This window comes from Hemitrygon akajei, chromosome 10, assembly GCF_048418815.1.
Source record: "Hemitrygon akajei chromosome 10, sHemAka1.3, whole genome shotgun sequence".
Taxonomy (NCBI): Eukaryota; Metazoa; Chordata; class Chondrichthyes; order Myliobatiformes; family Dasyatidae; genus Hemitrygon; species Hemitrygon akajei.
In genome coordinates, this window is record NC_133133.1 from 178,342,001 (window position 1) to 178,355,936 (window position 13,936).

The following is a 13,936-nucleotide window of genomic DNA, read 5'->3' on the forward strand; positions in this document are numbered from 1 at the left end:
GAAACCAGAGGTCCATGAGCCAGTCCTCATTGGAGGATCAGAGGTGGAGAGGGTCAGCAACTTTAAATTCCTCAGTGTTAGCATTCAGAGGACCTGTTCTGGGCCCAGTATGCAAGTACAATACAAAGAAAGCATGTCAGTGACTCTGCTTCCTTAGGAGTTGGCAGAGATTCAGCATGACAGGAACATAGAAAACCTACAGCACAGTACAGGCCCTTCGGCCCACAAAGTTCTGCCGAACATGTCCTACCTTAGAAATTACTAGGCTTACCCATAGCCCTCTATTTTACTAAGCTCCCTGTACCTATCCAAAAGTCTCTTAAAAGACCCTATCGTATCAGCCTCCACCACTATTGCCGGCAGCCCATTCCACTCACTCACCACTCTCTGAATAAAAAACTTACCCCTGACATCTCCTCTGTACCTACTCCCCAGCACCTTAAACCTGTGTCCTCTTGTAGCAACCATTTCAGCCCTGGGGAAAAGCCTCAGACTATCCACACGATCAATGCCTCTCCTCATCTTACACACCTCTATCAGGTCACCTCTCATCCTCTGTCGCTCCAAGGAGAAAAGGCCAAATTCACTCAACCTGTTTTCATAAGGCATGCTCCCCAATCCAGGCAAAATCCTTGTAAATCTCCTCTGCACCCTTTCTATGGTTTCCGCATCCTTCCTGTAGTGAGGGAACTAGAACTGAGCACAGTACTCCAGGTGGGGTCTGATCAGGGTCCTATATAGCTGCAACATTACCTCTCAGCTCCTAAATTCAATTCCACGATTGATGAAGGCCAATGCACCGTCTTAACCACAGAGTCAACATGTACAGCTGCTTTGAGTGTCCTATGGACTCGGACCCCAAGATCCTTCTGATCCTCCACACTGCCAAGAGACTTGCCATTAATTCTATATTCTGCCATCATATTTGACCTACCAAAACAAACCATTTCACACTTCTGGGTTGAACTCCATCTGCCACTTCTCAGCTCAGTTTTGCATCCTATCAGTGTCCTGCCGTAACCTCTGACAGCCCTCCACACTATCCACAACACCCTCAACCTTTGTGTCATCAGCAAGTTTACGAACCCATCCCTCCACTTCCTCATCCAGGTCATTTATAAAAATCACAAAGAGTAAGGGTCCCAGAACAGATCCCTGAGGCACACCACTGGTCACCAACCTCCATGTAGAATATGACCCATCTACAACCACTCTTTTCCTTCTGTGGGCAAGCCAATTCTGGATCCACAAAGCAAGGTCCCCTTGGATCCCATGCCTCCTTACTTTCTCAATAAGCCTTGCAAGGGGTACCTTATCAAATGCCTTACTGAAATCCATATACACTACATCTACTGCTCTACCTTCATCAATGTGTTTAGTCACATCCTCAAAAAATTGAATCAGGCTCATAAGGCACCACCTGCCCTTAACAAAGCCATGCTGACTATTCCTAATCATATTATTCCTCTATAAATCCTGCCTCTCAGGAGCTTCCCCATTAACTTACCAACCACTGACGCAAGACTCACTGGTCTATAATTTCCTGGGCTATCTCTACTCCCTTTCTTGAATAAAGGAACAACATCCGTAACACTCACATCCTCCAGAACCTTTCCCATCCCTATTGATGATTCAAAGATCATTGCCAGAGGCTCAGCAATCTCCTCCCTCACCTCCCACAGTAGCCTGGGGTACATCTCATCTGGTCCCAGCAACTTATCCAACTTGATGCTTTCCAAAAGCTCCAGCACATCCTCTTTCTTAATATCTACATGCTCAAGCTTTTCAGTCTGCTGCAAGTCATCACTACAATCACCAAGATCCTTTTCTATAGTGAATACTGAAGTATTAAGTACCTCTGCTATTTTCTCCAGTTCCATACTCACTTTCCCACTGTCACACTTGATGGGTCCTATTCTTTCACATCTTATCCTCTTGCTCTTCACATACTTGTAGATTGCCTTGGGGTTTTCCTTAATTCTGCCCACCAAGGCCTTCTCATGGCCCCTTCTGGATCTCCTAATTTCCTTTTCAAGCTCCTGCCTGTTAGCCTTATAATCTTCTAGATCTCTAATATTACATAGCTCTCTGAACCTTTTGCAAGCTCTTGTTCTTGACTAGATTTATTACAGCCTTCGTACACCACAGTTCCTGTAACCTACCATAACTTCTCTGTCTCATTGGAACGTACCTATACAGAACTCCACACAAATATCCCCTGAACATTTGCCACATTTCTTCCGTACTTTTCCCTGAGAACATCTGTTCCCAATTTAAGCTTCCAATTTCCTGCCTGATAGCCTCACAATTCCCCTTACTCCAATTAAATGCTTTTCTAACTTGTCTGTTCCTATCTCTCTCCAGTGCTATTGTGAAGGAGATAGAATTATGATCACTATCTCCAAAATGCTCTCCCATTGAGAGATCTGACACCTGACCAGGTTCATTTCCCAAAACAAAATCAAGTACAGCCTCTCCTCTTGTAGGCTTATCTACATATTGTGTCAAGAAACCTTCCAGAACACACCTAACAAACTGCACCCCATCTAAACCCCTTGCTTTAGGGAGATGCCAATCGATACTTGGGAAATTAAAATTAAAATCTCCCAACATGACAACTCTGTTATTATTACACTTTTCCAGGATTTGTTTCCCCATCTACTCCTCGATATCCTTGTTATTATTGGGCAGCCTATAAAAAAAACCACCCAAGAGTTATTGACCCTTTCCTGTTCCTAACCTCCACCCACAGAGACTCTGTAGACAATCCCTCCATGGCGTCCACCTTTTCTGCAGCCGTGACACTACCTCTGATCAACAGTACCATGCCCCCACCTCTTTTGTCTCCCTCCCTGTCCTTTCTGAAACATCTAAAACCCGGCACTTGAAGTAACCATTCCTGTCCCTGAGCCATCCAAGTCTCTGTAATGGCCACCAAATCATAGCTCCAAATACTGATCCAAGCTCTAAGCTCATCCGCTTTGTTCACAACACTCCTTGCATTAAAATAGACACATCTCAAACCTTCGGTCTGAGCGCATCCCTTCTCTATCACCTGCCTATCCTCCCTCTTGCACTGCCTCCAATCTTTCTCTATTTGTGAGCCAATTGCCTCTTCTCCAGTTTCTTCAGATTGGTTCCCACCCCCCAAAAATTCTAGTTTAAACTCTCCCCAGTAGCCTTAGCAAACCTCCTCACCAGGATATAGGTTCTCCTGGGATTCAAGTGTAACCTGTCCTTTTTGTACAGGTCACACCTGCCCCAAAAGAGGTCCCAATAACCCAGAAATCTGAACCACTGCCCCCCTGCTCCAATCCCTCAGCCACGCATTTATCCTCCACCTCATTCCATTCCTATTCTCACTGTGACGTGGCACAGGCAGTAATCCCGAGATTACTACCTTTGCGGTCCTGCTTCTCAACTTCCTTCCTAACTCCATGTAGTATTTTTTCAGAACCTCTTCCCTTTTCCTACCTATGTCATTGGTACCAATATGTACCACGACCTCTGGCTGTTCTCCCTTCCACCACAGGATATCTTGGACACAATCTGAAACATCCCGGACCCTGGCACCTGGGAGCAAACTACCAACCGAGTTTCTTTCCTGCATCCACAGAGCTAAAACTTTAACAGAAAATCCTACAAAAAGTAGTGAACACACAGGTAAAGCCCTCCCATCCACTGAGGATAGCTACAAGAAACACTGCTGCAGGAAAGCAGCAGTGATGTACCTGCTCACAATATTTTGATGCAGTTAAAAAGAAGACAAGACAGTGCCTATATTTCAGAGTTTGTGATTTGATTTGTCTCCTAAAACACTTGGGTTCCTACTGCACAGGATCAAAGCAAGCTGCAGAGGGTTGCAAAATTAGTCAGCTCCATCATTGGTACTAGCCTCCACAGTATCCAGGACATCAAGGAGCAGCAGCTCAAAGAAGCGACATCAATTATTACACACCCTCCACCATTCCTGATGCGCTCTCTTCTCATTGTTACTGTCAGGAAGGAGGTAAAAAAATAAAAAATAAATGTAAGTTAAAAAAAAAGGAAGGAGGTACAGAAGCCTGAAGGTACACATTTAGCAATTCAGGAATGTCTTCTTCCCCTCTGCCATCCAATTCCTGAATGGACATTGAACCCGTGAATACTGGCTCACGACTTAAATAAGTAGTGCAAAAATAAAAATTAACTATTTAAGACACATACTTACTGTAATTCAATTTTTAATCATGTATTGCATTGTACTACTACAGCAAAGTTAACAAATTTAACATGTGCCAGTGATATTAAACCTGATTCTGTTGTTGAGGGGGATGGCCACAGGGGCACTCTGCACCGGCTCCTTAAACCCTTTTCCCTCCCTGACTGTCACCCATTTTCCTGTGTCCTGCACCTTGGGTGTAACTACCTCTATGTCCTATCTATTAACCATTTAGCCTCTCAAATGATCCAGAGTTCATCCAGTTCCAACTCCATAATGTGGATTGTTAGAAGCTGCAGCTGGATGTACTTTCCAGGAGTACAGTTGTCAGGAACACTGGAGGTCTCCCTGCCTTCCCACAGGGAAGAGGAGTATTCAACTATCTTGTAAGAATTTTACTGAGAATTAACAGTAGATTTATTTTGTAATGAACAAGTTTGTCTTTGCACTGTACGACTGCAGGAAAACAATAAACTAGAGGTCATACAAGTTTGTAACCAATAACCAGGGACAGTGCCAGGCCTGGCTGCAAAAGGAGGAAGGATCATCAATGGGCTACACCCTGAAAGACTGTCCCAGGACAGAGGACTCCGGTTGTCGGCCTGTGCCCAGGAAGGGTGATAGGCTTGAGAACAATAAACCGGAATCTGGCTTCATCTTTCCCATTTCATGCAGCCAGATAGCGAGCTCCTCCCCCTCCGTCCCCGCAACGAGCCCAGCGAATGGTCAGTCACTCCCCGACATCCCGTCAGGAAAGCTGCGTACAGCGCTCCGGCCCCTGAAGGGCCGCAAACTTTTCAACTCTGAACTATCACTCACCCCTCACTGCCATCCGACATAGCGAGACCCTGTGAACATCACGGCCCAGTCTCAGTTGTTAAACACACCTAGTATGCAACTTTCACAACACATAGTACCTTGGTAAGGCGTCTTCTACCCCGTCCTCAAGTTCAAATTTACTCATTATTCATCTATTACAGCCAAGCGAAGCAGCCTGCTCCGGGGGCAAAGGTGCAAACTAATACCAAATGCTCACAGTTCGCTACACATAGCACATATGGTTTCGACAGCAGAAAAAAAAAGTCACAGAAAGGAACAGTCCAAGTCCCCGAGTTCCACTGCCTCAATGCCCCTCACATGACCTCCCCTTTTCTATCATCTGCCCCCTTCGTGTAGGCTTGCAACCCGAGAACAGCCCCACCCAAACCAGCCGCCGTCGCCCAGGTCATCCCATAACCTCCAGAGCAGGCTGCTCCAATAGGACTTCCCGTGGCCCCACATATCCTAGACTCTGTCTCCGTCTCCCACAGCCCCAGATCAGGCTCAGGATTCGCGGTCCCACCCATCACAGACCACTCGACACCCCGTCGCCCGCATACCCCGAGTCTCCCCATGAACTCTAGCCCTAGGATAGACTGTGCCGCGGCTCTGGGACCCCACCCCAGTCCCGCCCACCACCAGCGGCCGGTGGCGGGCACTCACCGAGAGCCGTGTGGACGCAGTCGAGGTGGCGATGCGGCTCGCAGAGACCCCGCAGATCGGGCTGACTGCTGAGGGAACGCTCCATCTGTTGAGGGGTGATGGCGGGGCTGGGTCCAGTTCCGGGCTCGGTGCCAGGCGGAGGGGTGAGGCGGGCACCCAGCTCTAGCAGCAGGCTCTCGATCGCAGCGGCCAGGTAGACCGCGGCGTGCGGATGGAGGCGCGGGGCCAGACGACTGTCGAGCATCCAGCGGAAGAAGCGACCGACGGAGAGGGCGAGGCCACAGCGCGTTGAGGTACCGAGGGCGAACCCGCGGGCGCTGCCCATGCTGTGCAGGGAGAGAGCGGCTAGACCGGCCGAGAGGCAGCGACGGGCGAGTGGCCGGGGCAAAACGATGCGCAGGGCGCTGCGGACCTCGGGACCGCCGCACCGGGCGAAGCGGCGGCTCAGACGCTGGGCCTCGCTGGCCAGGCGGAGAAGCGGTCGGCCGAGCAGGCGGGACAGGTAGAGCAGCGAGTGGTGCGGCCAGTGACCCGATGGGTGTTGGCGGCTCAGGGCGGCCTGTAGCTGCTGCAGGTCCCAGGGCGGCTGATCCAACTCGGGGAGCTGGCCGTACTCCAACCCCTCGCCGCCGCCCAGCCCACCGGCAGCGTTCCCCTCCACCTCTCCCGGCTTGAACTCATGGGCGGCGGCGGCCGCGGGCTCCGAGCTCAGCGACAGGCTGGACGAATGCAGCGAATCAGCGGTGCCGCCATAGCCAGAGTCCCGACTCAGGTCCTCCAGTGCCCGGCCCATGGTTTTAACCCGGCCCGCCATCGCCTCTCTGCATGGTGGCCGGCGAGACCTCAGGCATACTGGCTCCTGACAGCCAAGAGGCGCACTCCCGCTGCTGTGCTTCCCCGCCCACCCCCTGGCCAATCACAGACTCCCACGCCTCTGATTGGATGTCGCATGGCCAATGGACTCGCGTACCTGAATAGGGTGTAACAAAGGAGCAGTAGAACGGAGATCTCATTGGTTAAAAATTTAAAGGCCAGAGAAGGCAGAGCCTCTGGTAGCTGTGATTGGAAAGAAGTTGTTTAAAAGGCGGAGCCATGCAATAAATTCACCCAGTTGGACAAGGATTGGTCAAAAGGCGCTTAATTGACCGCCTGGTGAACAGTGATTGGTTAAAAGTTTTATTAAGGAGCGCGTGGACAGGGATAGATTAAAAATTGTTTCTGGGTTCCCCTGAAATTCAAGTTTATTGTCATTCAACATGTATACCGCCAAATGAAACAACGTGCATCCCAACTAAGGTGCACCACACTGTTCATATAACCTCACACAAAGCAATATTACCACAAATAACTTAATAAATAATTTAATATATTTTGGCGAGCATTTGGTCCATGATGACAGACGAGAAAAGCTCGTTTAACCCAATAGCCGTTTTTATTGCATAAGTTAATAACAGACCAGGCATCCTGGGAAGAGAATTACTCAGACTCATACAGACAGGGAGGTGATGATCATATACCCATTTACAGTCAGCATTACCCACAAATACACAGGCGAATAATTGTATAACTCGAGCTAAAATGTAACAATAAATTAATTTGAACATCCCACCTAATCCCACAAGTAGTGCTGGCCACCAGGAACACTGGGGCGAGCTGCCAACCACACCCTCCAATCAGAGTGCCACTCCACCCCTGCCTGAGGGGTCAGCAATCCCTGGAAACCCCCAAGCCCACAACAAAGTCTAAGAGTCCTGGTGGTGGGCGATGCTGCCACCTGGGGTGCTGGGGGAGGGGGAATGTCTGAAGCCACCCCAGGGGAAGCACTGTTTGGTGAGGTAAGCGACAGGGCACCCTGAGTGTCACTTCCTCCCCTCCGCCTCGCTGGGTCGGTGGTGGCCGAGGGCTGGCGCGATGCCAGCCGGTCCCAGTGCAGCACGACTGCCTCACACCACTCGGGCAACCGCACCCGATGTACCACATCAGAGATGTGGATGGGTACCTTTCCCAGCCCCTTCCAGTGACTTCCCAGTTTAGGGGATACTCTCCTTCCTGGAGGGCAGCAGACCCGTACTCGGTAAAATCTGAACCCAAATGCGGGCATCATGTCCATTTCTGGCGGGTGCTGGCTGCGCTTTGGTTCTGCCGAACTGCATGGTGAACAGTCCACAGGAGCCCCCTGAGGTGCTGCAGGTACTCCATCCCTGCCTCCCCAGGAATCTCTGGCTTGGGAGGGGAGCCTAATACCAGATTCACCAGCAGAACAGCTCCTGCTCGAACATGAGCAAAACTGGCGTACACCTGGTGCTCTCCTGCACTGCTGTCTGGTATGCCCACAGTTCCAGGGTTGGTAGTGTTCCCAATGGCGCTGGAGCTAGCCAATGAGGATGGCACACTGCGTGGTCGGGGTGTGGATAAAGCTCTCCATCAGCCCATCACTTTGTGGCTGAATGGAGATAGTCCACGTTTTGGTGATTCCCAGCCGCCTGCACACTTCAACTAACACCTGGGCTTCAAATTGTGCCCCTGGTCACTGTTGAGTTCCTCGAGGATGCTGAGATGGCAGAACTCCTCCTTGAGTCTCTCAGCGGTAGTGGCGGCACTCTGGTCTGGGACCACATTTGCTCTGGCTACTTGGTGATGTAATCAATGGGCATGAAAACAAAGTAGTTCCCGGCATCAGTGCAGGGGAAGGGGCCCACGATGTCCACCCCATGTGCTCCACTGGGGCCTCCACCAGGTATTGCTGCATTGGCGCCCTAGACTGGGGGCCTGGCCCCTCCTGAGACATGCAAGCAATGCAACAGTGCACAAACAGCTCCACATCCTCCCTGCACACAGGCCAATTGAAGCAATTGTGCAGTTTGCCCAACTTCTTTACAACCCTGAAATGGCCAGCCTGTGCACCGAGCGCAGCGCTCCCAGTGTACCACTGGCTTCAGGAGCTGTCTGCCCCATCACGCAACTCTAGTGTGCCCCGCTGAGAGTAGAGTGCTCTGGTCTCTGCCCACTCCAGCCACTGCCCCATGCTCAGCCATCCCCCTCACCCCCCCCCACCCCCGGCCCAGCAGGGAATCGCTCTCCTGCTCACTGCACAGCTACCGGTAGTCAATGGTGGGGTGGTCACCACTGGCCATCACCTGAAGTGCTGACACTGCTGCATGCCCCTGGCTCCACTTCGCGAGGGGGCAACAGTAGCAACACTTGGTGGCCTCGCAGGGACAGTGAGAGAGGGTGTCAACGTTTCCATGGTGCCTTCCAGCGCAGTGTGTATCTCAAAATGATAATCCTGGAGAGCGCCCTACCCCTGCACGGGCTGCCCCTCGAAACCACGGAAACTCAACAGCGACATGTGATCCGCGCCAAGCAGGAACTGTCAGTCGAAGAGGTGGGGCGGAAGTGTCGGAGGGCCTGGACCAAGATGAAGAGCTCCTGGTGGGTGACACAACAGTTGTGTTGAAGGCAGCTGAAGTATAGCACAACACGTTCTCCTTGGTCCCCCTCCTGTGACACCCTGGGCGGAGTTCCCATTGCTGGCTTCGGTGTCAACAATGAAGGGGTGTGCTGGACTGGGCGAAGTAGTATGAATAGTAGTACGATGCCAGCCCCAGGAAGCCGTGAAGCTGGGAGACATCGCAGGGTTCGGCTATTCCTTGACTGCCGACACCTTCTCAGGGTCCGTCACTATTCCTTCTGCACCCATCGTGTGCCCCAGGAACTTCATCTGGCTGCACAGCGGGCAGAATTTCCCAGGACTGAGGCACAGGTTCGCCTGGCAGGCGGCAACAAAGACCCTTCCAAGTTCTGCAGGGCATCAGCAAAAGCGGTGGTGATTGTCCAAATAGATGACACAGCGACTCCACAGAATGTGAGCCAGCACTCTCTCCATCAGTTTCTTGAATGTGGTTGGGGCGTTACCCAGGCCAAATGGCATTACCCAGAAGTGCCACAGCCCTTGACCAAGGGTGAAGACTGTCTTGGCTGGGCCTCCGGGGCCAGTTCAACCTGCCAGTAGCCATTGTGGAGATCAAGAGAGGTGAACCAGGTCGAACCAGGGTGTCATCAGTTCTGGGCAGTGGGTTAGAGTCAGTCTGGTTCACATCATGAGATGGTTGTAGGCTACACAAACCTGCCAAAACCCGCTTTTCTTCCTAACTTACACCACTGAGGCTGCCCACGAGCTGACAGGGGCTCAATGACGCCAGCCGCTGCCGTCTCTTTGATCCACAGCTCTGCTGTGCTGCTGTTTGGCAAGGGCCAGGCGATGGGGCCGCAGGTGGATGGACTGGGTTAGTGCAGGGAGGCAACAATGGAGGGAGTCTGTTGGAGGTGCCAACGTGGCGAGCATTCGGTCCATAATGACAGATGAGGAAAACTCATTTAGCATAGCCCGGCGCTACAACAAATAGCGCTGCGAAAAATGTTGGGACAAGCTGTTGACCATGCCCCCCCCCCCCCACAATATGCCAGAAGATGGACATTTATCGTAAGGTGCCTTTATGACACAAGAACATGCTGCTGGTGCTTCATTTGTGGTAAATCCTGGGTGGTGTCAGGGAGTTCGGTGTCTCACAGCCTGAGGGAAGAGGCTGTTTCCATCCTGACAGTTCTCGTCCTGATGTTGTGGTACCTCCTGCCTGATGGTAGGGTGTCAAAGAGATGGATGGACAGATGGAAGGGATCATTGACATTGCTCAGGGCCTTTGTATAAGCAGTGCTCCTGATAAATATTACTGATGGGTGGAAAAGAAACCTCAATAATCTTCTCAGCAGTCCTTGCAATGCTTAGCAGGGACTTGGTGTCAGATGCTTTGTTATTCCTGTGTCCAGGATGGTACTCCTGTAAAAATTGGTTAGAATGGGGGGGGGGGGGGGCTCACTCACCTCAATCCCCTCAGGAAGTGGAGACGCTGCTGTGCTTTCTTGACCAAAGAGGTGGTGTTGAGCGACCAGGTGAGATTGTCTGTTATGTGCACTCCCAGAAACGTGGTGCTCTATGGAAAAGCAGTTTATGTGCAGAGAGGAGCGGTCAGGCGGCAACTTTATAAACACTCAACTCTTCACAGACTCACTTTCAAGGACTCCTCGTCTTATATTCTCAATAATTATTAATTATTTATAACTTTGTATTTTTTTAAATGTATTTGCAGTTTGTTGTCTTTTGCACGTTAGTTGTTTGTCTTGTGTGTGGTTTTTCATTGATTATATTGTGTTATTTGTATTTACTGTGAATCCCCTCAAACAAATGAGTCTCAGGGTTGTATATGATAAAGGGTCTTGGCTCAAAATGTCAACTCTTTATTTTCCTCCGATGACGCTGCCTGACCCGCTAAGTTCTTCTATCGCTCTGTGCGCAGTGGAAAGGGTGAGCAGCTTCACGTGCCTGGATGTCAACATCTCAGAGAATCTATCCTGGGCCAAACATGTTGATGCAATTACACTGAAGGCATGCCAGTCCTCAACTTCATTTGAATGTGAGAAGATTTGGTATGTCATCAGAGACTCCTGAAATTCTGAGAGCATTCTGACGAGTTGCACCACCCTTGGGATGGAGGCTCCAATGCAGATGCTGCTATTTGAAGCAACACACAATTCGTTGCAAGAACTCGATGGATCAGGCAGCATTGGAGGGAGGAAAGAAACTGTTGAAGTTTCATGGTGAAACCCTACATTAGGACTAAATGGGGAGGCAAGGTAACACGACCAGCATAAAGCGAAGGAGACTGGTGAGAAATGACCCCAGGGTGATTGATGGACTGAGACGGGGTTAAGATGACAGGCAGGTACTTCCAGTTAAGGGAACAGAATGGGGGGGGGGGGGGGAATAGGTGGAGTCAGACAGAAAGATAGAGAGAGAGGAAAATGAAAGAAAACAGAATTAGAACAAGTTGGTGGAGGTGGGTATGAAATCTGAGAGTGAGATATGCAGCAACACCACGATTCATGAAACTACAGGTTCTAGTCAAGTCAAGTCACTTTTATTGTTATTTCAACCATAACTGCTGGTACAGTACACAGTAAAAAATGAGACAGCGTTTTTCAGGACCATGGTGTTACATGACCCAGCACAAAAACTAGACTGAGCTACGTAAAATACAACACAGAAATAAACGACACTAGACTACAGACCTACCCAGGACTGCATAAAGTGCACAAAACAGAGCAGGCATTACAATAAATAATAGACAAGGCAATAGGGCAGTAAGGTGTCAGTCCAGGCTCTAGGTATTGAAGAGTCTGAAAGCTTGGGGGAAGAAACTGTAACATAGTCTGGTCATGAGAGCCCGAATGCTTCAGTGCCTTTTCCCAGATGGCAGGAGGGAGAAGAGTTTGTATGAGGGGTGTGTGGGGTGCTTCATAATGCTGTTTGCTTTGCAGATGCAGCATGTGGTGAAAATGTCTGTAATGGCGGAAAGAGAGACCCCGATGATCTTCTCAGCTGACCTCATTATCCGCTGCAGGGTCTTAAGATCCCAGATGGTGCAATTTCTGAACCAGGCAGTGATGCAGCTGCTCAGGATGCTCTCAATACAACCCCTGTAGAATGTGATGAGGATGGGTGGTGGGAGATGGACTTTCCTCAGCCTTCGCAGAAAGTAGAGACGCTACTGGGCTTTCTTTGCTATGGAGCCGGTGTTGAGGGACCAGGTGAGATTCTCCGCCAGGTGAACACCAAGAAATTTGGTGCTCTTAACAATCTCTACTAAGAAGCCGTCGATGTTCAGCGGAGCGTGGTCGCTCCGTGCTCTCCTGAAGTCAACAACCATCTCTTTTGTTCTGTTCACATTCAGAGGTTGTTGGCTCTGCTCCAGTCCTTTAGCCACTGCACCTCCTCTCTGTCAGCTGATTCATCGTTCTTGCTGATGAGACCCACCACAGATCGTGTCAATGGCGAACTTGATGATGTGATTGGAGCTGTGTGTTGTAGTACAGTCATGGGTCAGCAGAGTGAACAGCAGTGGACTGAGCACGCAGCCCTGGGGAGCCCCCGTGCTCAGTGTGATGGTGTTGGAGATGCTGCTCCCAATCCGGACTGACTGAGGCTTCCCAGTCAGGAAGTCTAGGATCCAGTTGCAGAGGGAGGTGTTCAGGCCCAGTAGGCTCAGCTTTCCAATCAGATTCTGAGGGATGATTGTGTTGAATGCAGAACTGAAGTCATGAACAGCATTCGAACATACGTGTCTTTTTTGTCCAGGTGGGTTAGGGCCAGGTGGAGGGTGATGGCAATAGCGTCATCTGTTGAGCGGTTGGGATGGTACGCAAACTGCAGGGGGTCCAGTGAGAGGGGCAGCTGGGTCTTGATATGTCTTATAACAAGCCTCTTGAAAGACTGCATGATGATGGATGTGAGTACAACGGGACGGTAGTCATTTAGGCAGGACACTGAAGAGTTTTTCGGCACGGGGACGATGGTGGCGGCCTTGAAGCATGTTGGAATGGTGGCGCTGCTCAGGGAGATGTTGAAAATGTCAGTGAGAACATCTGCTAGCTGGTCTGCACATCCTCTGAGCACTCTACCAGGGATGTTGTCTGGTCCAGCAGCCTTCCGTGGGTTGACCCTGCACAGGGTTCTTTTCATGTCAGCCATGGAGAGACACAGTACCTGGTCATTCGCAGGAGGGGTGGACTTACTCGCCGCCACATCATTTTCCGCCTCAAAACGGCCATAGAAGTTATTCAGCGCACCTGGGAGGGAGGCATCACCTGCACAGTCAGATGATGTTGTCCTGTAATTGGTGATATCCTGGATGCCCTTCCACATGTGCCGTGTGTCGCCACTGTCCTGGAAGTGGCTGTGGATCTGCTGGGCATATGCACGCTTTGCCCCTCTGATGGCCCGGGACAGTTTGGCCCTTGCTGTTGCTAGGCTGCCTTGTCGCCTGCTCTGAAGGTGGAGTTCTGGAATATCCAATGAGATTCATGGTCAAGTTTAAATTCAACCATACACAAATATAGCCAAAAGAAACAATGTTCCTCTGGGGCCAAGGTGCAAATCACAATAGCAACAGCACACTGCACATTGCATATTGCACAAATAGCACCTACATTAACAATTTCACAAAAAGAATGTTTCACAAAATGGGAAAAAAATTAGATAGACCAAGTCCCCAAGTGGCATGACTAGAACAAAGGAAAATTATACTGGTCCAGCTTGCTCTTATGCCAAGTGAACAGCAGAGGGCAGCACTGAGCAGACACTGGAGAGTAACATCGAGTGAACACTGGGGAACAGCACCGAGTGAACACTGGAGAGCA

The 13,936-nt window shown here is 50.4% G+C and overlaps 1 protein-coding gene across 1 annotated transcript in view; it reads right to left on the reverse strand.

Moving 5' to 3' along the window:
- The window catches only part of LOC140735016 (ankyrin repeat and BTB/POZ domain-containing protein 3-like), a 145,469-nt gene extending 138,871 nt beyond the window's left edge, over positions 1–6,598 (reverse strand). Inside the window, exon 1 of the mRNA XM_073059849.1 lies at positions 5,684–6,598. Within this exon, the coding sequence (XP_072915950.1) occupies positions 5,684–6,497 (814 nt within the window). The 5' untranslated portion in view covers positions 6,498–6,598. The remainder of the gene's footprint in view (positions 1–5,683) is intronic.
- Between the last annotated feature and the right edge of the window lie 7,338 nt (positions 6,599–13,936).